The 24,918-nt window shown below is 35.0% G+C and overlaps 1 protein-coding gene across 1 annotated transcript in view; it reads left to right on the forward strand.

The window, feature by feature from the left end:
• The window catches only part of MIB1 (MIB E3 ubiquitin protein ligase 1), a 125,574-nt gene that overhangs the window by 66,140 nt on the left and 34,516 nt on the right, over positions 1-24,918 (forward strand). Inside the window, exons 11-12 of the mRNA XM_007075984.3 lie at positions 3,135-3,332; positions 5,401-5,552. Of these exons, the coding sequence (XP_007076046.1) occupies positions 3,135-3,332; positions 5,401-5,552 (350 nt within the window). The remainder of the gene's footprint in view (positions 1-3,134; positions 3,333-5,400; positions 5,553-24,918) is intronic.

A 24,918-nucleotide genomic window follows, 5' to 3' on the forward strand; every position in this document is an offset into this window, starting at 1 on the left:
AGAAACAGTCAAATAAGAATAATGTACTTGGAGGAGTTCCTAAGGGGTTCAGTTGGTTAAGCACCAACTCTTGGTTTCTGCTCAGATCATGATCTCATGGTTCAAGCCCTGCATCAGGCTCTACGCTGGCAGCACAGAGCCCTCTTGGGATTCTCTCTCTCTCTCTCTCTCTCTCTCTCTCTCTCTCTCTGTTCCTCCCCTGCTTGCACTCTCACTCTCTCTCAAAAATAAAAATAAACATTTTAAAAATGATGTACTTGAAAACAAATAATTATACTACAGAGTGATAATAAGATTTTGTGAGAGGGGATGTTTCATAGGGGAGGGAGAGGTTGTCTGAGCTGAATTGTAAAGGGTATCTGTTCTCAAGCCAACAAGGTGAGGAATCAATGCATTGATATCTGGGGTGAAGTATATGAACATAGGGGGTCAAATAAGTTGGTAAGTTATAGAGTTTTATATGTGAGGCAATGATGGCAGCAGATGAATATGATATGGTCCACAGATAGGTTTTAAAAGAGGTTTGTTATTTATATAGTAGGGTTACATTAGAGTTTTAAACATAGATGTTATACTTTACAGAGGGAATTTGTGTGTGAGAGAGAGAGAGAGAGAGAGAGCGAGCGAGAGAGAGGGAGCGAGAGAGCGCGCAGAATAGATTGGGGTAAAATAAAGTGGAGGCAGGGTAAGCTGTGGCAATAAGTTAGGTGACTGAGAATCAAGACCTAAATTAATTTGTGGTAGGACTGGAGAAGCGAGAAGAGATCTGAATGTAAATTGAAGAGTAACAAGCATAGAATTTTGTGCTTGTATATTTTGTGTCTCAGGGAGAGGAAGTAGGTGAGCATAACTTACACATACTGATTTTGTTGACCATATGGTTTGTGGTTCTGTCAGCTAACCTAGGGAATGAGAGCAGATTTTGCAAAGTTCAGAGGAAAGAGGGGGATAAGAGGGTAGAAAGACCCAAGATCAGGTTTAATTTGAGGCCCCTGCACAAATCCTTTCAGGTAGCCTTATTGAGATCAGCTGTGATCCTGTCCCTCAACATCTCATTTGGTGCCAGGATGGAGACATAATAATGAGCTTCTATTAGGTGTATTTGGATACTACAAATGGATTCAGAAGAAAGCAACAAAACCTATTCAAGTTTTTATGCAGCTGAGGTTTTTTATTTTGAAGAAAAACAAAGTAATTGGTTTCTACTGTATATATTTTCCAAAATCTTGAAGTTTCTCTTATGTATATATCCTTTTGACATATAAGGGTTTTTAATTTTTTAGTGGTTTTTTTTTTTCGTGTAAATAAATTGTTGACAGGACCTGCATAACAGTGTTTCAGTAACAGCTTTCTAACAATCATAAACATATGGTACATTTCATAAATAGTTCCTGTTTTTATTTGGCGAGTGTTAGTGGATTGATGTTATTTTTAACAGAAAGAGAACCACTTAGATTGCCTTAAAAATTATAACAAAAAATAAATCTAAACAAATTACAGGGAAGGAAGAGCTTAAATCTAAGATTCTGAAACATAATGCTACTAGAGAGGTTTCATCTCTTTGTCTCTCTGTCTCACACACACACACAAATCTAGAATTTTCTTTTGTAAAAGCTGATTTCTCTGGGTTGTTTAAATATAATGCTCAGAGACACATGAGTTGAATCAAATCTTTCACATGGTAGCATGCTAGTTCCTTTATGCTCAAGGTTGACAGGTAACAAAAACTAGTTTGGCTTAGTTGGCATATTAGTAAGGTAGAAGTACTGCTGAGTTATAGTTTCCTACCTTTGCAAGGGAGGCTGTCAAATTGTTGTGAACCCCTATATTAGCGGTTTTACTTTTAATATCCTCCTGAGAATATTCTAAGGCTAAAAACTATTTTGAATTCAGCAACTGTTTTGAACTGTTGTTTTGTTTTTAATTTAAATCTGTGAAAAGTAGTTCACCTAATGCTGAGTACCATATGGATTTTCAAACCACTTGCTAAAACTGGACTCCATGAGAGGGAAGGACTGTGGGTTGGGAATCATTGCTCTGGAGAAAGTCTCAGAGCGTGCTTACTTCTGAGTGTCAGAATTTGAGATGTCTGAAGTAAAGATAGTATCCTTATAATACATATCTCCATCTGGATCGAGCAAAGTGATGGGACTTCTTTTTTAGTGTAGACTATGTATATTATCTTCATGGTACAGTATGGGCATTTTTTTCCTCTTTAAAAAGTTGTTTCTTATATTTGAAAAAAAATTAAGTAATTGGGTCTTTCTCTGCCTCTCATCTCCAGAAATATGCCTGTTATAAAAGGTAAGACTTTAGGGGTACCTGGGTGGCTCAGTCAGTTAAGCATCAACTCTTGATTTTGGCTCAGGTCATGATCTCGCCATTCATGAGATTGGGCCCCACGTGGGACTCTGCTGATTTAGCAGAGCTTGCTTGGAGTTCTCTCTCTCCTTCTCTCTTTGCCCCTACCCTGCTTGTGCATACCTCCCCACCCCACCCCTGCCAAATAAATAAATGAACTTAAAAAAAGGTAAGGCATACCTCCTGGATTTTTCTGAAATAATTTTGGGTTTTGGATATATCAAGGTATGCTGATTTGTGTGTCATTTTTTTATCTTTTCAGGTAGTACTTAAATTTTTTCTGTTCTTGAATATACAGGAAGAATGTATCCTCACTAGCCAGAGATAACCAATGTTAATATATTGATATATTTCTCTCAAAGTTAATTGATATCTCAGTTTGGCATCCTATCTTTTTTAAATTGCTCAACTAATATTTACATAATTTTTATGTCATTAAAAAGCCTTTGTAAAATTTTTGGATAGAAAAAACGTTTGTAAATGGTTGTCTCATAATTTAACATTTTCCTAATGTTGGCTTACCATCATCACTGTTAACTTCTGATAAAAGTATTGGTCCACTATATATGTGAAATAGTGTATTGATCCAGGTTCATCATTTCTGTTTGGAGTTAATCACTGTTCAAATGACTTTCTAGTTATTTTGTTGGCTCTGTTCTTTGTAACCTTTTCTCACATTAATCTGGTTCTTGATGAATTATTATAGCTTCAGGTATTATTTTTATTTCTAAAATAATTCACTCACTAATTCAGATTTCAATGATGATGTTCAGGATAAAGATGGAGATCGAGCTGTTCACCACGCAGCTTTTGGAGATGAAGGTGCTGTTATAGAAGTACTGCACCGGGGCAGTGCTGATTTGAATGCTCGCAACAAGCGCCGACAGACACCGCTTCATATTGCTGTTAATAAGGGCCATCTTCAGGTTGTGAAGACTTTATTGGACTTCGGCTGTCATCCTAGTCTCCAGGTAAAGTCTTTCATGAAGAATATTCTGCAGGCATTGCTAGGATTCTGTTAAAGCGAAGTACTAAGTTCTCTGGTAAGCATTCCTTTGTTACCAGTTCATTGTGCATGTTCGGTCATAGGAAATGATCCCAAAGGCATAGAATATGATAAAATTGGCAGCTATTCCTTCTTAGAAAAGCCTTTTTAAAGAAAGTGTCAGTAGATTAATTTTATATTGGAAGGTGAGGATGGGGACTGCTTGCAAATATATCAGCTTATGAATTGATTTAATTTTATTGATCATAACGATGAGCTTCTGCAGCTTAAGGAAGTGTAATAGGCTACATTTCATGATGCTTTATAACTATCTGAATTATTTTAATTGTAGCTCAATTTATGTTAGAGTCTTAGTCTAGTCATTAGTTCAGGAAGATTTTCTGTTTTGGAAAATATACAGGTTTAGGGTTAATTTACAGTAGGACCTAATTTTTGAGGCAAGAATCACCTAAGAGATGATTCCTTCCACAGTTTTAGCAACCAGATGGATTAGATTGGATAAGTGTCAGAGAAGTAATGAAGAGGAAAAACAGGAGTAATGGGACTGGAAGTTTGAGAACTGAAAGAATTGGAGATTTTGTTCAGCTAGATGGTTATCAGAGACTGATATATCTGAGGCACAGCATTTTGGAACTGACAGGGTTTGGAACTTAGACCCTCTAAGTGGATGGCAGAATTGGAGGATGGAGGAAGTAGAGAGTGTTAATCTGTTGAAGGAGAGATAATTTATACCTATTGATTTTATTTGGTCTGAAATGGGAGGCAAAGTCATCTGTTGAGAGTGAATGGCCAGTAGTAGGTATAGAAAAGGTAATTGAGAAGAGTGATAGAATATTTGGAATAGCTACTGTGGGGACCAGAAGGTATGACATAGCAGGGCCTGTAGAAGCTTATTCCAACCATGTGAAGAGCCTAGCTGAAGTTGAAGACTATGAATTTTTAGTGCCACTGCATAGGAGGACAGAAAGTAGACGGTTGGATTGAACTTGGGTTAGGAATCTGTTATGAGGGTACATGAGTATATGTCTGGGATTGGCCAACTTTTTCTATAAAGGGCCAGATGATAATTTAGGCTTTCATATAGTTTCTATAATGACTATCCAGTGCTCCAATTATAGCGTGAAAGCAGCCATTGATAATACATAAATGACTGTGTGTGGCTGTGTTCCAATAAAACTATTGAGAAAAACAGGTGGCAGGCTGGATGTAGCAACTGTGGTACATGCCATAGGTATGACTTAACATTTATGGAACTATGAGATGAATGCGGTCTAAATTACCCATTTATGCAGATAACTGAAAATGAATAATAACTTACTGCTAAGTAAGTTGATTAATGAAAAAAGTAGTCAGCTTGAAAAAAAGAGGAAGACTGAGACTGCTAAATTTTCTTTTACATTTGTTTCTATTTTGATTAACTAACTGCTTTTCTGCCCCTTGCAAACATTTAGATTAATGATTTTCACCCATGACTACACAATATATACAGCTGGGCAGCTCTGAAAAACTACTAATGCTTGGGTCTCACTCCCAGAAATTCTGGTTTAGTTGGTCTGGAGAACAGCCTGGTATCTTTTTAAGAGCTCCCCTATAGATTCTAAATATGCAGCCAAGGTCGAGAACTACTGATTTTTAATTCATTTCTATAGGGCCCCAAGACTGGTGTAAGTTTGTTTTGAAATTTCAGGCATAACAATTACTGGTAGGAATGGGTATAGCCGGCTGTTTTAAACTAATGAATTTTGAGGGCAGCTTTTTCACCTCATTACTTTTTATAATTAGCTGAATCATACTTGAACGTGATTATTTTTCCTTTTCTTTGGTAGGCTACCTGTTCCTTGTGTTTAGATTGAGTATGAATTTATTTAATATAATGAGGCTAATATCTCTTGCCTGCATCTTAAAATTTAACATAGGATGTTTTGTTGATGGTTTTTGGATATGGCTTCTGTTTAGTAGTTCAGTATATATATTAGTATTACATATGATGTTTGGTTCAAGAACTGATGAAAGTCTCTTTAAATTAAAAAAAGGATTCTGAAGGTGATACCCCTCTTCATGATGCAATAAGTAAGAAACGTGATGACATCCTGGCAGTTCTTCTAGAAGCTGGAGCAGATGTTACCATTACAAACAATAATGGATTTAATGCTCTGCACCATGCAGCACTAAGAGGAAATCCCAGGTAAAAGATCTCACTTTTTACTCTAGCAGTTTAAAAATATTTTCCTAGTGCTAGTTCTCTTTTTCTGATGCTGATGAGGAAATAATGACTTATTTTAGTATTTTATAAATCGTTTTAAGGTCTGTAGAAATTATGTCTTCACTGTTAATTTTATATTATATTTTGGTTGTTAAACTAATGCAAGGACTGCCTGGGTGGCTCAAGCATTAAGCATCTGACTTTGGCTCAGATCATGATCTCACAGTTGGTGAGTTTGAGTCCCATATCGGGTGAGCTCGAGCCCTGCTTCAGGTAAAAACAGGAGGCCTGGTTGAGTCCTGCTTCTCTCTCTCTCTCTCTCTCGCTCTCGCTCTCGCTCTCGCTCTCGCTCGCTCTCCCTCTCTTCCCCTCCCTTCCTTCCTCTTCCTCCCCCCCTCCCTTCCACCCCTTGGGGGATTCTCTCTCTCTCTCTCTTTCTCTCTGCCCCTTGCTCACTTGCACCCCCCTTCTAAAAACAAACAAACAGAAATTAATACAAATATTATGAAATGATTACTGAAATATATATTAAGTATGGATATAAAGTACCAAGAATACTTATATCTAAAGATTTAATAAAAATGCATTCCATCTTGAGAGTTATGTCTCTTTAAGATCGTTCTCAATGTGTCCTCTCATCTCCTTTTATCCATTTGCATGATTATTTTTAACATGTGGCTAGATAACTGTTAAGTACCTAACTCCATATTAATAACATAAATATATATGCTTCTGGTGAGGATATTCCCAGCTGTTGTAACAATAGTGATGGGCAGTCTGCCAAAAAAAAGTATTTGCTGGTTATAGTTTGAAAAAAAACTTCTGGGAAGTCACAGAACTCATGAAGGATCTGCACTGTCTCACAGAATAGGAAAAAGCTTAGTTTTGCTTAATCTAGAGCTTTCTATGAATAAAGTTTGGGGAACATCTTAACCACGAGAAGCATTTTAGAAAATTTGGTATTGGAGGTCTTCTGTTTATAGTTGAATTAAGCCTGCATTTCTTGACTGAGGGAGCTGTTCACTTTCAAGTTCATTTTGACACTTTAATCCATCCTAAATTCTTTTTTAAAATTGAGATATAATGGACATATAACATTTTTAGTTTCAGTTGTACAACATAATAGTTTGAAATCTGTATATATTATGAAATGGTTTTCACGATAAGTCTGGTTAAGATCCTTCACCACATGTGGTTACAAATGTTTTTTCCTGTGATAAGAACTTTTAAGATTTACTCACTTAGCAACTTTGAAATACACAATACAGTATTACTAACTATATTACATCCCCATGAATTCTTATCCTTTGGTTCCATATGGTGTTTTTATATTATGTTTCCTTCTAGTTTTTGTTATTTTTTGGCTTCTTAGAATCACCACTAGAGGGTGAGCACAGAGAACAAGAGGATTTTATTGCTATTGCCTGTTGGTTCTCTTAACGAGGGGTATATAATGTAGGATGAAGCAAATGACCATATTTTATATTATGTTTTGATTTTTCAAATTACGAATATTTGAACACTTTGTACTTTGGCATTGTGAAGGAGACAAAATGGTATGTTCCCTGCCTTTTAAATAGAAGATGATGATGATAGTACTTACCATAGGCAAGGCCTCCACTAAGTGGTTTACATGCATTATCTCCTTTAATCCTTTCAACAGCTTTTTGAGGCAGGTGTTAATATCTTCTCTTTGTAGATAAAGAATATGAAGCTTATAAAGAGATGAAATTATTTATTCAAGATATAGTGACTAGTGGAGTAGGTAGAAGTTGAGCAAGAATCTGACTTAAGAATCAGGTCTTACCCACCTTATGTTACTTTTTCTGTATTATGGTCTGTATATGAGGCAAGACTGAAACACATGGACAGAGAATGATTTAACTAAGAATGTATTAATACATCACCCCCCTTCCTGCCTCTTTGCTTAGGGTTGTCATTGACTATACTGTCACTAATTCTCAGCTTCAGTTCTCAAATTCCATTTATTGTACCCAGCTTTCCAATCTATTCCATTCTTCCTATTCCCATTTTTGCTGATCTAATTAAGTACTCACCACTTTTACTTAAACTATTACAATATCTTTCTAATTGTTTTCTCTGATTTCAGTCTTATCTCTGATTGAACTTTTATCTAATTGCCAACTTACCATTCTAAAGACATAATGGCTCCCCTTCCCTGTTCCCAAATCTTCATTTGTTTCCTATTGTACATAGAATAAAATTTATACACCTTGAACTTTGCCTTCACACTCATTTGTGATGTGTCCTAAGCCTGTCTTTCTAACTTCATCTCCCACTAAATCCCCCTTTCCACCTTGCCCTTCTGCTACATTATGCTATGTCCTTTTTCTAAAATATTTTGTCTACTTTCCTCATTTATTTAAGCGTTTCCCTTAGTGAGAGTGCCCTTATCCTTTGTCTTGATCTTAAGCATCTTTTCCTTCAGAGCTCCTAGATCACATCATTGAAATTATTTTCTATTTGCCCTACATTAACTTGTTCTTTGTTCTTATTTTATTTCACTTTATGTCTATTAGTGTGGCATTTCTGTGTTTCTGTTAAAATTGTGAGCGCCCCTCTTCATCTGTGTATCTCCCACAGTGCTTTGACTATGATAGGGACTTAATAAATGTCAGTCTTAATTTGACAATCATGACAGCGCTAGATATCACAAGATGTTAATATGATTAGTTACAGATTCTGTAGAGAAACTGTTAGAGGTCAAACAGAGCAATTATTTCAGATTAAAATGGTTGAAAAGAGATTTTATTGAGGATATTTAGGTTATATTAAATCATAAAGTTTTTTTATATATATAACTTATTGTCAAATTGGTTTCCATACAACACCCAGTGCTCATCCCAATAGGTTAAATCATAAAGTTTAAGATAAACTGAAAATTGAAGTGTTTAGGAAATGAGGGACTTTTAAGTATTTTGAATTATTTCACTCTACTGGGGGTAGGGTAGTATATTTAATAGTGCTAATAAGCCTATACAAGAAAGAGAGAGTATCCTACTTAACATTTCTTCAATTCTTGTATAAATTTTGAGAGTTCCCTGAAAATTTGTATAGTGACTCTTCCAACCAAATGATTGGTGTCAGGTGACATTTAAAAAAAGGGAAAAAAGCCATTGTTATTCTGCAGTAAAGTGATGCTTTAGTTAAAACTACGTGACTTTTTAAATTCTTATTTCTTCAAGATATTTCATGCAGTTGTGACTCTAGATTGCCAGATAAAGAGTATGATTCCTTTTTTTTTTAAGGAGGGGTCGCAGGGAGTGGGAGATGGAGAGAGAGAATCTTAAGCAGGCTCCATGCCTAACACAGAACCCCACATGGGGCTCCATCTCAGGACTGTGAAATTGTGACCTAAGCTGAAATTAAGAGTCAGACATTTAACTGACGGAGCCACCCACGCGCCCCCCCAAAAGAGTGTGATTTTAATTGGACACTGAAGAGTATCAGAAGATGACACAACTTATATATCATTTGAAATTGCAAATTGAAATTGCAAAAACAACTGAGGTTGTTTTGAGGCTTTTCATATCAAATTTTTTATTCTTAAAATTTGCTTTTCTTCCTTGCACTGGTCAGTGATATCAGAAGACAGATGAGTCATTTCTGGTGTACTTAGAATTTTTATCTAAAGTCTTTGGCCTTGAGGTGCCTGGGTGTTTCAGTCAGTTAAGCATCTGACTTTGGCTTAGGTCAAGATCTCACGATTTGTGAGTTTGAGCCCCGCATCAGGCTCTATGCTGACAGCTCAAAGCCTGGAGCCTGCTTCAGATTCTGTGTCTCCCTCTTTCTGTCTCAAAACAAACATTAAAAAAGAAATCTTAAAAGTCTTTGGCCTTTACATTTATTTGAGGAAACCAGATTATAGTAAATTATTATTTCCAGAACCTGATGAAATTAACATTTTTGAATAAAATATTAGATGTGATTAGCATGTGTCAACATTTCCCCCTTTCTCGTGTTTTATAATTTATATAACTTGATGAATCTCTTACTTTGAATTATAACATTTTTTTCTTTGTGATCTTTGTTTTATATTATAGTTATACTTCTTTGTATACTTGGCTTAATTGTTGGATTTCATGTATAGTCAATTTTAACTGCAATGGATGGTACTTTAGTTAGTATAATTCTTAGCTAATTGAGGTTTTTCTTTTACTAGTATATGTTAGTTCTACAGTAAAATATTTACATCATTGTGAATATAGCCTAATACCAGCACAAATAATTATTTCAATTTATTATGGTTAATAATATGGAAAAGTTTCCAAAATTTATATGTGCATGTATATACATGTGGGATTTAAGTAGCATTCTATTCCTTAGCTTTGCCTTTTAGTAAGCAGTAATAATTTTTCAGCAATTAGCTAATAATATAATAGAGTTAATTATTGGTAGTGCTTTTTAAAAAGAAAGTGTGATATTTCTGGTTATCAAAAATATGTCTAGATGTCATATATTTTGGAGAATACAAAATCTGGATTTCAAAGTTTGAGATCAATGTGGATTCTAGATTTCAAAGCTAATCTTGATGTTTCCTCATGATGTAACAGTAACTGAAATAAAGACATTAAGAGAGAGTTATAAAGCCATTTCTTTTCTTTTAGAATTGTGGGAGACCATATAAGTTTTTACTCTGAGACACTGAATATTATAGTATCATGGTTTATAAAATTAGGAGCAGTGTAGAATAGCAGTTCCAATGTGTCTTAATACAGTATTTTTTTAATTTCAGGAATCTTAACTGAAAACAATGCTGCGTTTTTATTTTTGATTATTATAGAGATAGTTTCCATAGAGTTTAGCCATATTATCTTTTCTTATATACAGGCGAAATTTCAGATTTAAATGAAGAGCAGAGATCATTTCTGTTGTTGAAAATGAAAACTAAATTTCTTTGAATTAGTATTAATCAACACGTTACTTAGGTACTTTCTGTGAAGGTGTTGCATTTTTAGCTTCCTTTAAGTTTTTAGAGCTCCTTCTCAGGCATGAGAATAAATTAGCAATATTCTCGGCAGAGCTGGCCAAAAACCAGCCAAGTGTTTTGGAGATACTGATACCAGATTGATATTTTGGAGGCACTGTTAATAGTATTATGAAGTTACCTTACATAGTGTTATTTACACATTTTTCTTTAATATAAATTGAGTGTGAGAAATAACAGTAAAATATAAATGGACCACATGATGTAATAATCTTGTGTTTTCAGGTTAGTGCTAAGATAATTTCACAGGCATTTCTTACTGCTTATTCCAACAAAGGCACATACTAAAGCTTACTGAATATGTGAACAACTCGTAATTTTCCCTCTAGAATATTATGATGCCTTCATTTAACTTTTTAAATTCTGAAATCAGGTCTGATAAATGAATGATATTGTGTTGAATATATAAAGATTTGATAGTCCAATCCATATCTTTGTGTTGAATATTTTTCTTTTTTAATAAAATTTGAATATTCTGGGTGCTATATAAAATGTAGCTGAGAGTATTATTAAATGAGACTATACTTATAGTGTGTCCATTTTCTCTTATATGTGCTATGCATCCAGTCTCAAACACTGTGTGCCTTGTAATACATAAATATATTTAATGGACTAATTGAAATGTGATTGATATGAGCAGGAAGGCCTAATAACTTGAATGAAGTGATAAAATTTATATTTATATATATGTTTACAGACACACACACACACACACACACTTTGCCTCCATTCTTTTAAGGGATGGTCTTCACTTTGAAATAGAGGAGTAGTCTCTTGAGGATTGTGTGAACATGTAGAGTTTTAAACTACTACTTGGACATCAGTAACCCTTGATTAACTCCTGAAATGTTTGTTTCCATGTATTAAGGAACATGACATTATCTATGGTTGTATTGTGGTCAGTAAGAAAAACAAAGAGATGTTGGATAACTTGTCATTTTTCTCTTCCTTCATTTTCTCTCCACTGAGAGAGGGAGGCTTGTATGTGTATTTTTTTGTGAAGGACAAAGAAGAAGAGTGAGGAGAGTCATAAGATGTTATTATTAGAAGAGATCCTCATTTTACAACTAAGGAAACCAGTATGTAGAGTTGGAATATCTACACAGTAAAAAGACATGATACTTGGCATTTTCTTTCTTTTCTGAGGGTTAAAAACTTTTGTTTTGGGGTTGGAAGAGCTAGATATTGTTTCAGTCTCTGCACAAGATATTCTGCAGTATCATCTCCTTTTTCACCTAACTGAACAATATTCAGGTAAATAGCAGTAAAATTAAATGCTAATCCTATGGAAGATAGTGACCCAACATTTCTAGAGTATTATTATATTTAATGTTATATTTTTCTTTAATTTAGAATGTGTGCGTGTCCATGAGAACCACACTGTAGTGTCCCATTATAGTTTCAGTTAGGTTTTGAGTGACCTTCCCAATTCTTTTCTTCCTTTGAAGGAAGTTTCATTTCTTTTATCATGAAGCATAGGCTACATTTCATTACCGTTTCTTTTCTGAAGGATAAGAAATTTGACACCAAGAGAGGATAAATAAGTAAAATTATTTTATTTGCAATCCTTAAGTTGTCCACACATTTTTCATAAAACATTTTATAAACATTGTTAACCACTGTGGTTCTTCCAAGGGGAATTAACAGTAACAAATTATTTGATTGAAACCACAATCCAAATAATGTAAATAAGCTGAAATTCATTTACATGTGATTGATATTTATCAGTGAAACGTTGGCTGTCCTGTAGTAATCAATGCATAGCTACAGCTGGTTGAAGGGGACCAAATCCATTGAAGAGGCGATTTGGTTCCATTTTACCAGCTCTAGCAAAGCATTGCAGTGTTGCTAGTTTGGGATACAAAACAGCAGAGCTGTTTTTTATTTGTATAATTATGGTTATGGACGTTCTACAAATGTTAGAGATTCTCCTATCAGTAGTAGTTCAGTCATTACATGTAAACTTTTCTATTTTGAAGGCACTTTTCCTCCTTCCTACTCGAATGGAACAGAGTCTTTGCCCTTTCATGTTTTGTTGATGTATTAAGGGATTATCAGTGTACACCTTTGTGTAATTCTTAAGTGTGGACAATAACCTGTTTTTAAAACCAACAGCATTTAAAGGAACAAATAGACCTTGATGTATTTCAGAGTACTATTTTCTGTTTGTCTGTAGGCACTGAACCAAGTGAATAAGCTAATAGGGAAGAGCACTAAAGTCATACCTTTCTACTGTGGCTCCTTCAGTATTATACTTGAGGACTGATAGCAAGTTGCTGACAGGGAAGGGATGGAGGAATATGAGTGGCCTTAAGAAAGTACCTCTGCCCTTTGGTTTATAAATAGATCACATGTGTATTCACTGTATTGCTTGGACTTGTGTTGAAAGGCACTACCATGCATGCCAGCTTTTTTCTTTGTTTTTGCTTATGTAGTGTTACTAATCCTAGGTTAGTAATGTAACCCTTTTCAAGTCTGTTTCCCCTGCGGAATTCTCTATCATTTTGCATACAGATTGCCTAGTTACTTCCATTATCAGCTGAATAATACATTGACTTTTGGTGTACAGCTATAATCAGTGAACTTGAATATTAAAATCAGGTAAGTAATACTTTAAAAGTCAGTAGAGCAGATTTTTGCTATAATGTGATTTCAGTTTTGCATTTCAGAATCAGGGAGGGGATATCCTCTGAAATATACTTGCAAAAATAAAAGTTTGAGAAAGTTGGCCTATAAAGTAATGAATTAAGTACTTTCAGTGAAATGCAGAGTAAAGAAACAGTTAATGTTTTGAACTAAACTGGGAGAAGGTCAACACTAATTCAGGCAATATTTAAACAATTCTCATATTATGTATATTCTGCATCTGTTGGTTGTTAAGTATCGTGCTGCTGGTGAAATTAATGTAACTACGATTCTTTCCATTTATTCTAATAGAAATGAAACAGGTGTTAAATTGCGTAGACTTAAGTGCTGAAGATAGCAATAAAACTGACTTCTATTTTTACTGGTTATATGGGAGCTGGTTAGCAGATCCAGTTGCTCAAGTGTGCTTTTGGATGGCAGTACAGTTTCATATACTGGCCATATCGGGGCAAGGAGAGGCCATGGCATTTGATAATGTCAGCATCTGTTATCCCTGTCAGAGAGACAGTTGAAATGTTTGAGTTACACCAGTGTCAGCAGATGCCCAGAGTTTACTATGTACTCAGTTAAAAATGAACAGCTGATCTAAGTGATGGATGTGACATTTTAGAGTGATTGAAAATACTCTTAGATATGTTAAGTTAAACTTGTAAGCACTAGAGTCAGTATATAATCATACTTTTTAAAGTGAATAATAGGTGCTGTCATTTTTTTCCTAAGGATTATGTACTCAATATTATAGCAATGAGAGTCTTAGTCACTGGGCTGTTTCAAAATAATTATTAAAAACTTGTATACCTATAGAATAATGAATATTATCGTTCATTATAAAGCATGAGTATAGTAATACCCTTTGAATAGTTTTATAGAGGAACCTGTATTTTTGACATACATATTTTCAGTAGTTAACTGTAGTTAACTGTAGTTAAAACCTCATAGCCATTTCTGTTCAGCTTGTGACATGTAAAAATTTTAAACATCATTTTGCTTTTCATATATGTCTGAAATTATAACTTTTAGTAAGAAATGATTAGAATACATGAATATAAATATTAGTTTTTTTTTCTAAGTCTATCATAGTAGCTTGAAACAGGTACTGCTTATAAAGTATTGCCAGCAGCTTTATGATTTTTATTAATAGCTGTATAAAATAAATTTTGTGTAAAATACAAAAAAAGTGTTTTGATATCTCCAACATAGTATAAATAGTGGGCCTATCATGTTGGTAAAAATTGAATTGCGATTGCATAGTACCAGTAAAAGATGATTATTCTGTGTAAATTGATTTCGTAACTATAGTGTTTTCATTTGCTTTGGGGAAAGCAAGATCAAGGATAGTATAGATAATAAATTAATTTCTTTTAAATATTTGGCAATCTATTACCAATTTGCCCTGTTAACTTACAACTGTGGCCCAGAATGTGTCATTTTTCCTGCATAAATTTTATATTTTAATTTATTCTAAGTAATAATTTAGCATTTAAAATGAAGACTGGGTTAAGGACCTGATTAACTTGGTGATTAACACCACCACTTTTTTTTTTTTTTTTTGAGAGTAGAATGTGTTACTTAAAAGATAGTCTTTTAGAATTATGACTATGTAGTTTTCAAAAAAGAAAGCCTAAAATTACAAAACTTGCTTCAGAAAGTCCTCTAATATTAGCAGACTATAAATTAATCAAAATATGAAGAGCAGTTGTTGAAATGTAATGGAGTTAAGCTTTTGTCATATCTTATTTTTCTTAACAAATCAGTTGATCCTACTAACGTGTATCATATACTTCAGTTAAGGTCGAATTGTGGAGACAGAAACTGGGTCATGTGTATGTATCCCTCACTCATTTTGCTAGTAATACTGGTTTCTTTTCATGATCAAATTTTAATCATGTGCATACTTAATTTAAAAATGTAAAAGGTAGTATATTTTAAACTTAAAAGATTTAAAAGGAGTTTTATGATAATTTAAAATCTCCTTCAAACTCTTTTTTCTTCACAAAATAGAAATCTTAGCAGCATTTTGTTTCCATCTAAAAGTAGTAGGTACATTTTTATGGTGTTAGTATTGCCAAAGGTCATCTCTTTGATACTAGGTTAATTTACTGTATGAAGGTCATTCACATAGAAAGAGAAGCAAAGGCTTCTTTTAGCTGCAGTTTAGTTCCCTCTTGGCAGTTTATTGCCTACCAAAAATACATACTTCTTTACATTCCATAGCATTGTATGTTCATATGGGTACATAAAGAAGTATGTACTCTGAGTAGGTTTCACTAAGTTGTTAGCTGTAAAAACATGAAATGTTTTATTTTCCCATTTGTTAGTAAAACATTGAGCTTACTGATACAGAGCAATAATAGATCATTTGCAGAGACTATCAAAGACTAAACTATAACAGATTTACCTGAATCATAGCATTAGTGCCTTTTATGGTTCCTTGTTCTTGGTAGACATAGACATGTCTAAACACTAACCAGTTATCTGTTGAACTTTATCCTGGTCTGGTTGTTTTTGCCAGAGATTCATAGAATCAGTGGAGTTTTTACAGAGTATACTTCAGAAATTGGGAAGATCAGCCTAATGTTTCTTCATAGTCTTCAGAGAGAATTTCTTCTTATTTTGTAGTTTGCTTCTAGATCCTACAAGTAGATAGTAATGAATTCAGTGCAAATTCTTTTATAAACTGGATATTACAAACTAGATACTATTGAAACTTAACCAGTTAACCAATTAGTACTTCTTCTGATTGACTCTAAAGTTGAAAGAATAGGGAGAAAACTAGAACTTTTTAGAGTGTGAATGAACTGAATTTTTAAAGGTGATGAATTTTTTGTTAGTTTTTTTTTTAAAGGTCACAGATAAGAATTCTTGATTATTTGAAAACTTCTTTGTCATTCCTTTATTAGTTACTTCCCTGAATTTTGCGTTTTGGTGCTTTGAGTTGAATACCCATTCGAATAGATATATAAATAGCTAATTTTGATGAGTTTGGTTCTTTTGATTCTTCAATTTTTTTAATATAAAGGAAAACTACCGGAACAGTCAACTTTTCTAAAGTCTGACTTTTAAAAGAACTGAAAGGTTCTTAGTGCTTAGCCTGTGAGCACTTGGGTTTGAGCTTCATCATTTAGCTTAAAAAGACATTATGGTTGGTAAGTTGCTTTTAATTATTGTGGTATTAAAAGGTTAATTTAAAAGAACACCATAAGAAATGTTCATATTTGGGGAATGCAGGGAAAACAGAATTTCTGCAGCCTGTGATAAAGAGCGAGTGCAGCTCCTGGAGAGCACGTCAGAGCACAGCAGTAAATGGCCCTGCTCCATAGCAGTTTCAGCAACGCAGCAGTAGAATTTACCATGCACGGTCTGATTTATTTTTGTGACCAACCCAAAGTGAGCATTAAAAACTATTTTGTGATCTACCAAGACTCTTGGTTCACTAAACCTTGAAATAGTTAGTAGTTTTTAAAGGGTAGCCTACTTTGCAAGCAGGATTTATTAAGGATGCAAAATCATCGTTTAATCTGAAACAAGAAAGACCCAATCTTTAGTAATGTAGGTGATAGTAATGGATTTGTACATTTTTGAGATCAAGAATTATCTGTCAACATATTTGAACAACATTTCTTTTTATACTACATAAACTATCTACTTGAACTGTGAAGTTAGGCAATGCCCAGATAGAATTTAACAATAGAAACATGTATTGAGCCAATAATAGGTAAGCATGCAGAAAGTCATAAGCATCCTTAAAAGTGCAGACCTCATCATGCTCTGTTACCTGGTAAGCTTAGTGCCATGCAGCATTTGCAGGAGGAAGAGAGATGGTGACCTAAAGAGTCACATCAGCAGCAGCCATTTCATCTTGATTGTTCCTTCACTCTGTTCGCTGATTCAGCACTTCTTTTCATGAGCCGAGAGAAGTAAGGGGGCTGTATCAGTGAATGCAGAACCTCACCTTTTAAGATACATTTGAAAAACAAATGAACGAACAAACAAAAAAATAAGCTTTTTCCTCTCCCTTGCCTTTACCTTAAAGAAAAAAAAAAAACTGCAATAAAATTGAATCACAGTTGGCCATTTGATTTGCAATGTCATATTACCAGTATTGCACAGATAGGAGTACCTTGTATCTGCTGTACAGAAAGTTAAGCAACCAAGGAAGGTTGCTGTAACGGCCAAGAAAATGAACCTCGCTTATTTTTCAGATGAAATGCTTCAGAAGAGGGGAGAAAGTTGCAGAAGAAGTTAATTTTATAATCTAAAAAAGACAAAAAACCAAAAACCAAAACACACCTCACTCCCCCCAAGTAACTAAACATTCACCCTATTTTCCTTTGCCCACCAGAATACATTGGGTTCTTCTGACTTCGCAGGAAATATTCTGTATCTTTCTTGCTGTGAAGTTTTTTGTTTGTTTGTTTGTTTTTTGTTTTTTGTTTTTTTTTTTTTTTGGTTTTTAGTTTCCAAGATTAATTGGTAGATCTGTATTGAAGCCACCTTGTCATATCCAGAGGTCAAGTCTGCAAGCAAGGTCAGGACTTCCACATGGTCACTACAGAGGTTAACTTATATTCTTCCCTCAGTGGCCACGGGCTAAACTGTTACAGCTTTATAGGCAGCTAAGCATTTGAAACATGCACTCCCAGGCAAACAGGCTCTCTTGTGCCTCTCTCTTCCCTGACCATATTTAGTCAACCATAGCAAAAAATAGTCTCTCAGCTGTCGATTGTCGATCCAAAAGCTGAGGAAGCCTCTATCTTGCTTTCTGCCTATTGATTGTTCATCCTGCGGTCCAAACACTGCTTTGCCATTTGTTCTGCCCTTTTTTTTTTTTTTTTTTTTTTTTTTTAAAGCACTGCCAAATAAAGTGGTCTCTCATGTTTCTACTTACATTTCCCAGATTTTCACTGAGCTTGCGCTGAGTCTAGGAAAGCCTGATGCGGCTGTCACTATACTTAGAAGCACTGAAGAGAAAAAAGGAAAGAGGAAAAATATTACTCTGGCTAGTTGCAAGACAGTCTTTAGACAGATCTGGAACAAGTAAAATCCCTCTGCTGCCAAAATATATTTCATAACCTAATTTTTTGTTGGTAAAAAATATTGTGGAAGATGATATTTTACATAACTAAAGGCCTAAAGAGATTTTGCAGGGTTATCTTTAGAGCTAATTGTTGCTACACATGCTTTTTACATTTAATGAATAATATTTGAATGGAAAATATGTAGAAATGGTAAGTAGAACTTACATATTAAAGGTGGAGAGAGATTATTAAGGAAGAAAAGAGTAGTGTGTAAAAGAAATCTTGGAAAAATGCTACTTAAACTTTTAATTCAGTGTCAATTTTAGTTAATTTTTTGTAGTGCTTAGATGAGAAATGCTCTGGAATGTTTTTGAGTTATTGTGTACTTTTATATTGAAATTATATTTACCTATAGAACTATTAAAATGCATTTTATTCATTCTATCTCATTTTCAAATGTGAAGTGGTTTTTTTCCCCCCTCCTGTCGACGTTGCCATTTCTCTAAAATTTCCTGAAATAACATTTAGGCATGATCATTTCTACATATCAGAGATTATAAAATAGTCATTAACCTAATCTGTAATATATTGCTGCACAGTGTATGCTTCAAAAGTACTTTTGCTCTAAATTTTAATGGCATATTCACAATAAATTATAATGTTGAAATTTATTTTTTTAACCAAGGAGGGAAAAAATATTATACATCAAATCTAATGAACTTGTAGAGATATAATTTGAGATTTTACAAACCTAAAAATGCCCAAGAGAAACCTTGTTCTTCCCTAAACAAAACCTATATCTTATTCCTAATTCAAATAATATTCTGTTAAGTATTTATTCAGTTAAGAATCAAGAAAAACTATTACCAGTTTTTTAAGCTCGTCCTCCTACAAGGAAATTTTGTTCTTGACATTCTTTTTGTCTTTAGCATTTAATACCTTAGCAGGTGAATTATTTTGGATGGCTATTTTAAAATAGTGACATTTTTTTCCCACTTCCCCTCCCGCATGGTATTCTGTTAAAAGTTACAGAGAGGGAAGGAGGCAAACCATAAGAGACTCTTAAAAACTGAGAATAAACAGAGGGTTGATGGGGGGTGGGAGGGAGGGGAAAGTGGGTGATGGGCATGGAGGAGGGCACCTGTTGGGATGAGCACTGGGTGTTGTATGGAAACCAATTTGACAATAAATTTCATATTAAAAAAATAAAAATAAAATAGTGACATTAAGAATGCTTCTGTAGACATTTGGTAATTTTAAAGAGTCAGTTTTTGTAGATATTGGAATACTTTTACACATCTTGAGAGAAGATGATATACGTGTCTCAGTTTAAGATAGGTTAATTTTCAGGTTTCTAAATTGCCTCATTTTTTTCTAACCATTTTGTAGTAGTGAAAGCTTTTTTTTTTTTTTTTTTTTTTTTTTTTTAAAGCAAACACCTGTAGTGCTGGGAACTCTTCTAACCCCTTTCAAATTTTCATAACAACTTCTTTGAGACAGGATTTGTGATTTTTCTCACACTTTATACATGAGGAAACTGAGGCATAGAAGTTAAGTAACCTACTTAAGTCATCATCCATTCAGCTTGCTAGTGCCAGAATTTGAACCCAGATAGTTTGGCTTCAAACTTTGAGCTCTTTACCACCGTGCCATGCTGTTGCTCTGATTTGTAATCATGAAATAATTCCTAATGAATTACCACTTTTGGGGACTTGAGAGTATACCCAAAATTTAATAGGCTACTAATATCCTTGTCTCTGTTACATTCAGAAAATGATTATTCATTTGATTGTTTCTTCGGTTCCGTTCAACAAAACTTTGAGCTCCTTACATTAGGCATACAAAAGAGATAAAAAGCTAAGTAAAACGGGTTTCCCTGGCTTAAAACATAGAAGGAGAAATAACTGACTGGTCATTTAAGAGATAATTTTGGTTGTGTTTAATGATTGAGTACTCAGCTATACAACTCTTATGCGGCCTGCATTGTTACATATCTCTTTCTCATTTTGAGCTAAATTTTACTACAGTACCAAATTCCTGCTTAATGAAATTAAGTTAAATTAATGAAGCTTTTAATTGTGGCATACATAAAATAAGAGTTTGTGGGGAAAAAATAAAAGCCCACCCCCCCCCAAAATAATTGAAAACATCTAAGTAATGTTTATTCACTGTAGTTCTTTCCTCTACTTATAGCTAGATAAAAGAAAATAAAAACCAGCGATATTAATTTTTTAAAATGATTCCCATGGGTAGCATTTTGGTATATATCCTCCTAGGCTTCTTGTCTGCATCCATTCAGATAGGGATGGCTAATGAACAAAAATATGTTTAGAATGTCACGTACTAATCTGCTTTTAGTTCGCCCTGAAGAACTTCTGCTGGGGATCAATCAACTTTTTTAGTAGGTTCCTTTTATGAATTCTGGACCAACTGGTTTTATTATTTGAGGAGTTGTTCATTACCTTAGCATTTATTGAACACCTAGTATGTGCTATAGTGCTATTCTAATGTCTTTTTACATTAAATAATATTAACATGTAAAGCCTCCATAGGTTAGCTACTTTTGTTTGTTTGGAAAAATGTTCGCCTATCTCTGAAGAAAGATTGTAAGGCATGGCAGGCCCTAAAAATGGACCCAGTGCCATTTGACTGCTACATACCAATGTGGACAGCTGCTTGTCCCCTCTACTTCTTAGAACTCATTTGTTCATCATTCAGCAAACGTTTGAGTATTACCATGTGCCAGGGATTATGCTAGGCACCACTATTAGTTGTTCCGGAACTTAATGCTTCTTTGGCACTATTCACAAATGCCTGCTTAACTGGTCGTAAGATCTTATCTTTAAACCATCCATGTCCTTAACCTCTTGGAAAACAACCAGATTGAGAAGTAAAGAAGAGTGTTTGGGCATTAGGAAAAATACCTCCAAATCTCATATACTGTGCTTCACAGGTGAGAGTCTGTTGACTCAATAAAATTATTTTTTTAAGTTTGTTTATTTATCTGCGGGCGGTGGCAGAGAGAGAAGGAGAGAGAGAATCAGCACGGAGCCTGACATGGGGCTCGAACTCCCCAACCATGAGATCATGACCTGAGCCGAAACCAAGAGTCTGGATGCTTAACTGACTGAACCACCCAGGTGCCCCAATAAAATTACTGATGGATTGAACTGGTAACACCCTTATCTCTGCCGCTCTGTGGACCTCAGTGATTGTAGTGTAAGTCTCCTCTTCATTAACTACAGTGCTGCAGGGGACACCTGCAGTGGCCTTCCTGGCTGTATTGTAGGCTCCTCAGATTGTCCACCCCACTTAAGTGGGACTAATTAACAGAGAATGGGTTTGTTCTGAAGTGAAAACTGTTCTCTGAAAGTCTAAATTTTGCATTTTAATACTAGGATTTAATTTACTTTGTAGAATGTGATCTAGAAGGGACTGGGATCTTTTTTGGCACTTCTAACTTCTTTTGTTCTCACAGTTCAGTTATACATTTTGTACTGAGAGGAAAAAGCAAAAAGACACAAGGGAGTGAGGGAGGAGAGAGAGGCAGTGGGCTTTCAAGAATACGTATCTCTTTCTGTTTGAGTACCACGCTACTCTTCTGAGCCATTGGCTCTTATTTCTTAGAGACTTCAGCTTTCTCCGGTTCTTTCACTGAGGAGATGCAAGCCTGGGAGAACAAGTTAGTGATGGTTCCATCTCAGTGGATAGCTTATGCCCAGAGAAGGAACTGCTCCTCTTTCCCTTTCTCTCCTTTGAGTTATTGGCAGTATAATATGGGAAGGTACTTCTGAAACAGGAATACAAGTCAGTGGGAAACATGGTGTCATAAGAACCATCTTCTCAAGGAGATCTAGTCAATAATGTGACTTGAAAAAAAAATAAACCTCATTAGGGGCACCTGGGTAGCTCAGTTAGTTAAGCGTCTGGCTTTGGCTCAGGTCATGATCTCACAGTTTGTGAGTTTGAGCCCACTTCGGGCTCTGTGCTGACAGTTCAAAGCCTGGAGCCTGCTTGGAATTCTGTGTCTCCCTCTCTCTCTGTCCCTCCCTTGCTTGCACTCTGTCTCTCTCTTAAAAATAAACATTAAAAACAAACAAACAAACCAAAAAAACCTTGATGAGATTAGCATAAACCACACCTTGGAATGCAAAACTTAACTGTCGTATTTATATATATTGACTATAAGAACTAAGGTAGAAAATACAAAAGATTTTAATATAGTAAGCCTAAATATTATTTTAGTGTTTTGACTTACTTTTAAAATCAAACTAATGTATATGTGTAGTTAAGTCAAATACTACTACAAAGCTTATAATGAAAGGGAACTGTGTTCTGCTTTATCCTTCTTCATGCCTTTGTCTACCCCCCACCCAATAACTTCTAGCTTATCCTGCAGTTTTCTTTTTTTTTCTTTTCTTCTTTTTTTTAATGTTTAATTTTGAGAGAGACAGAGCGTGAATGGGGGAGGGGCAGAGAGAGGGAGACACAGAATCGGAAGCAGGCTCCAGGCTCTGAGCTGCCAGCGCAGAGTCCGACGCTGGGCTCAAACCCACAAACCGTGAGATCATGACCTGAGCCGAAGTCGGACGCTCAACCAGCTGAGCCACCCAGACGCCCCTATCCTGCAGTTTTCTTAAATTATCAATTGTAGACATTGTCTGCTGATTTCATGTCATGGAAAAAGAAGATTTAAAACTCTTGACATTGTCTATTATCCCCATGTCTCTCAACATAGTCCTATCACAACTTTTGTTTAAATCAGTAAGTGTTTACATTATCTTATGATTACGTATTGTTTTTAATAAAAATTTTTCCCCCCATATGTTATACTTGTATCTTCTCAACTCTAAAAGAATCCTAAAACCTTTTAAATTCCATTTCTCACATGGTCACATTAGCATCATGATTATGCCAGATCTAAACATTCAGTAGTATAATGTGGTACCAGTACTTTTCCCAGTTAAGAATCTGAGTCAAAGTTACATAATATCTGGTTGTTTTTTTTTTAAGAGTTTGTTTTTAAGTAATTTCTATACCCAATGTGGGGCTCGAACTCACAACCCTGAGATCAAGAGTCACATACTCTACCAATTGAGCCAGCCAGGTGCCCCAGTATGTAGTATTTTATTTTATTTTATTTTATTTTATTTTATTTTATTTTATTTTATTTTATTTTTTTCTGGTTTATTTATTTATTTATTTATTTCAATATATGAAATTTATTGTCAAATTGGTTTCCATACAACACCCAGTGCTCATCCCAAAAGGTGCCCTCCTCAATACCCATCACCCACCCTCCCCTCCCTCCCACCCCCCATCAACCCTCAGTTTGTTCTCAGTTTTTAAGAGTCCCTTATGCTTTGGCTCTCTCCCACTCTAACCTCTTTTTTTTTTTTTTTTCCTTCCCCTCCCCCATGGGTTTCCGCCAAGTTTCTCAGGATCCACATAAGAGTGAAAACATATGGTATCTGTCTTTCTCTGTATGGCTTATTTCACTTAGCATAACACTCTCCAGTTCCATCCACGTTGCTGCAAAGGGCCGTATTTCATTCTTTCTCATTGCCACGTAATACTCCATTGTGTATATAAACCACAATTTCTTTATCCATTCATCAGTTGATGGACATTTAGGCTCTTTCCATAATTTGGCTATTGTTGAGAGTTGTAGTATCTTATTTTAATCCACCAAATCAGGAAGGTTGGATTGATTATTCATTTATTTATTTATTTATTTATTTATTTATTTATTTATTTATTTATTTATGTTTAATGTTTATTTATTTATTTAGAGAAAGCACAAGCAGGGGAGGGGCAGAGAGAGAGGGAAGCAGAATCCCAAGAAGGCTCTGAGCTGTCTGCACAAAGCCCCGATGCAGGGCTCGAATTCATGAATTGTGGGATCATGACTTGAACCGAAATCAAGAGCTGGATGCTTAACCAACTGAGCCACCCAGGCACCCCTGTAATCCTTACAATTACTGTAAAGAAATGACAGCAGGAAACCTTAGCTTTGTATGAGGTTTGTGAGTGGGATTTAGGGGTTTGTAGACTCTCTCAAAATTGTAGGTAGATAGATATATATATGTGCATTTCTCTGGAAGGAAGTCCATAGTTTTCCATAGATTTCCAAAGAATTCTGTCACCCCTTAGCAATGATACAACTTCAGTAACAACCACTGAAAGCTGTCTTTAAGCTATGATTCTCAATGTACTTTGGGTTATAAACCTGTTTTAAAATCTGATAAGAGCTATAAACTTCCAAATTTAAATACAATTTTAGAAGATCTTGGATCCTCCAGAGCCTGTCAGCCTGTCCTGAGATTTCTTGGGCTTCCTACATGGGATTCAAAGACGGCTACCTTTTAAAAAAAAAAAATTTTTTTTTTAATGTTTCATTTATTCTTGAGAAAGAGAGAGAGAGAGAGCGTGTGCGTGCATGAGTTGGGGAGGAGCAGAGAAAGAAGGAGACACAAAATCTAAAGCAGGCTCCAGGCTCTGAGCTGTCAGCACGGAGCCCAACACAGGACTCGAACTCACAAGCCGTGAGATCATGACCTGAACCGAAATAGGACACTTTACCGACTGAGCCCCCCAGGAACCCCTAAAGATGGCTACTATTAAGGAAACATATCCTGGGTCATGTTAGGGTTTATTCTCATTATTTTAGAGACTT

This window comes from Panthera tigris, chromosome D3, assembly GCF_018350195.1.
Source record: "Panthera tigris isolate Pti1 chromosome D3, P.tigris_Pti1_mat1.1, whole genome shotgun sequence".
NCBI lineage: Eukaryota > Metazoa > Chordata > Mammalia > Carnivora > Felidae > Panthera > Panthera tigris.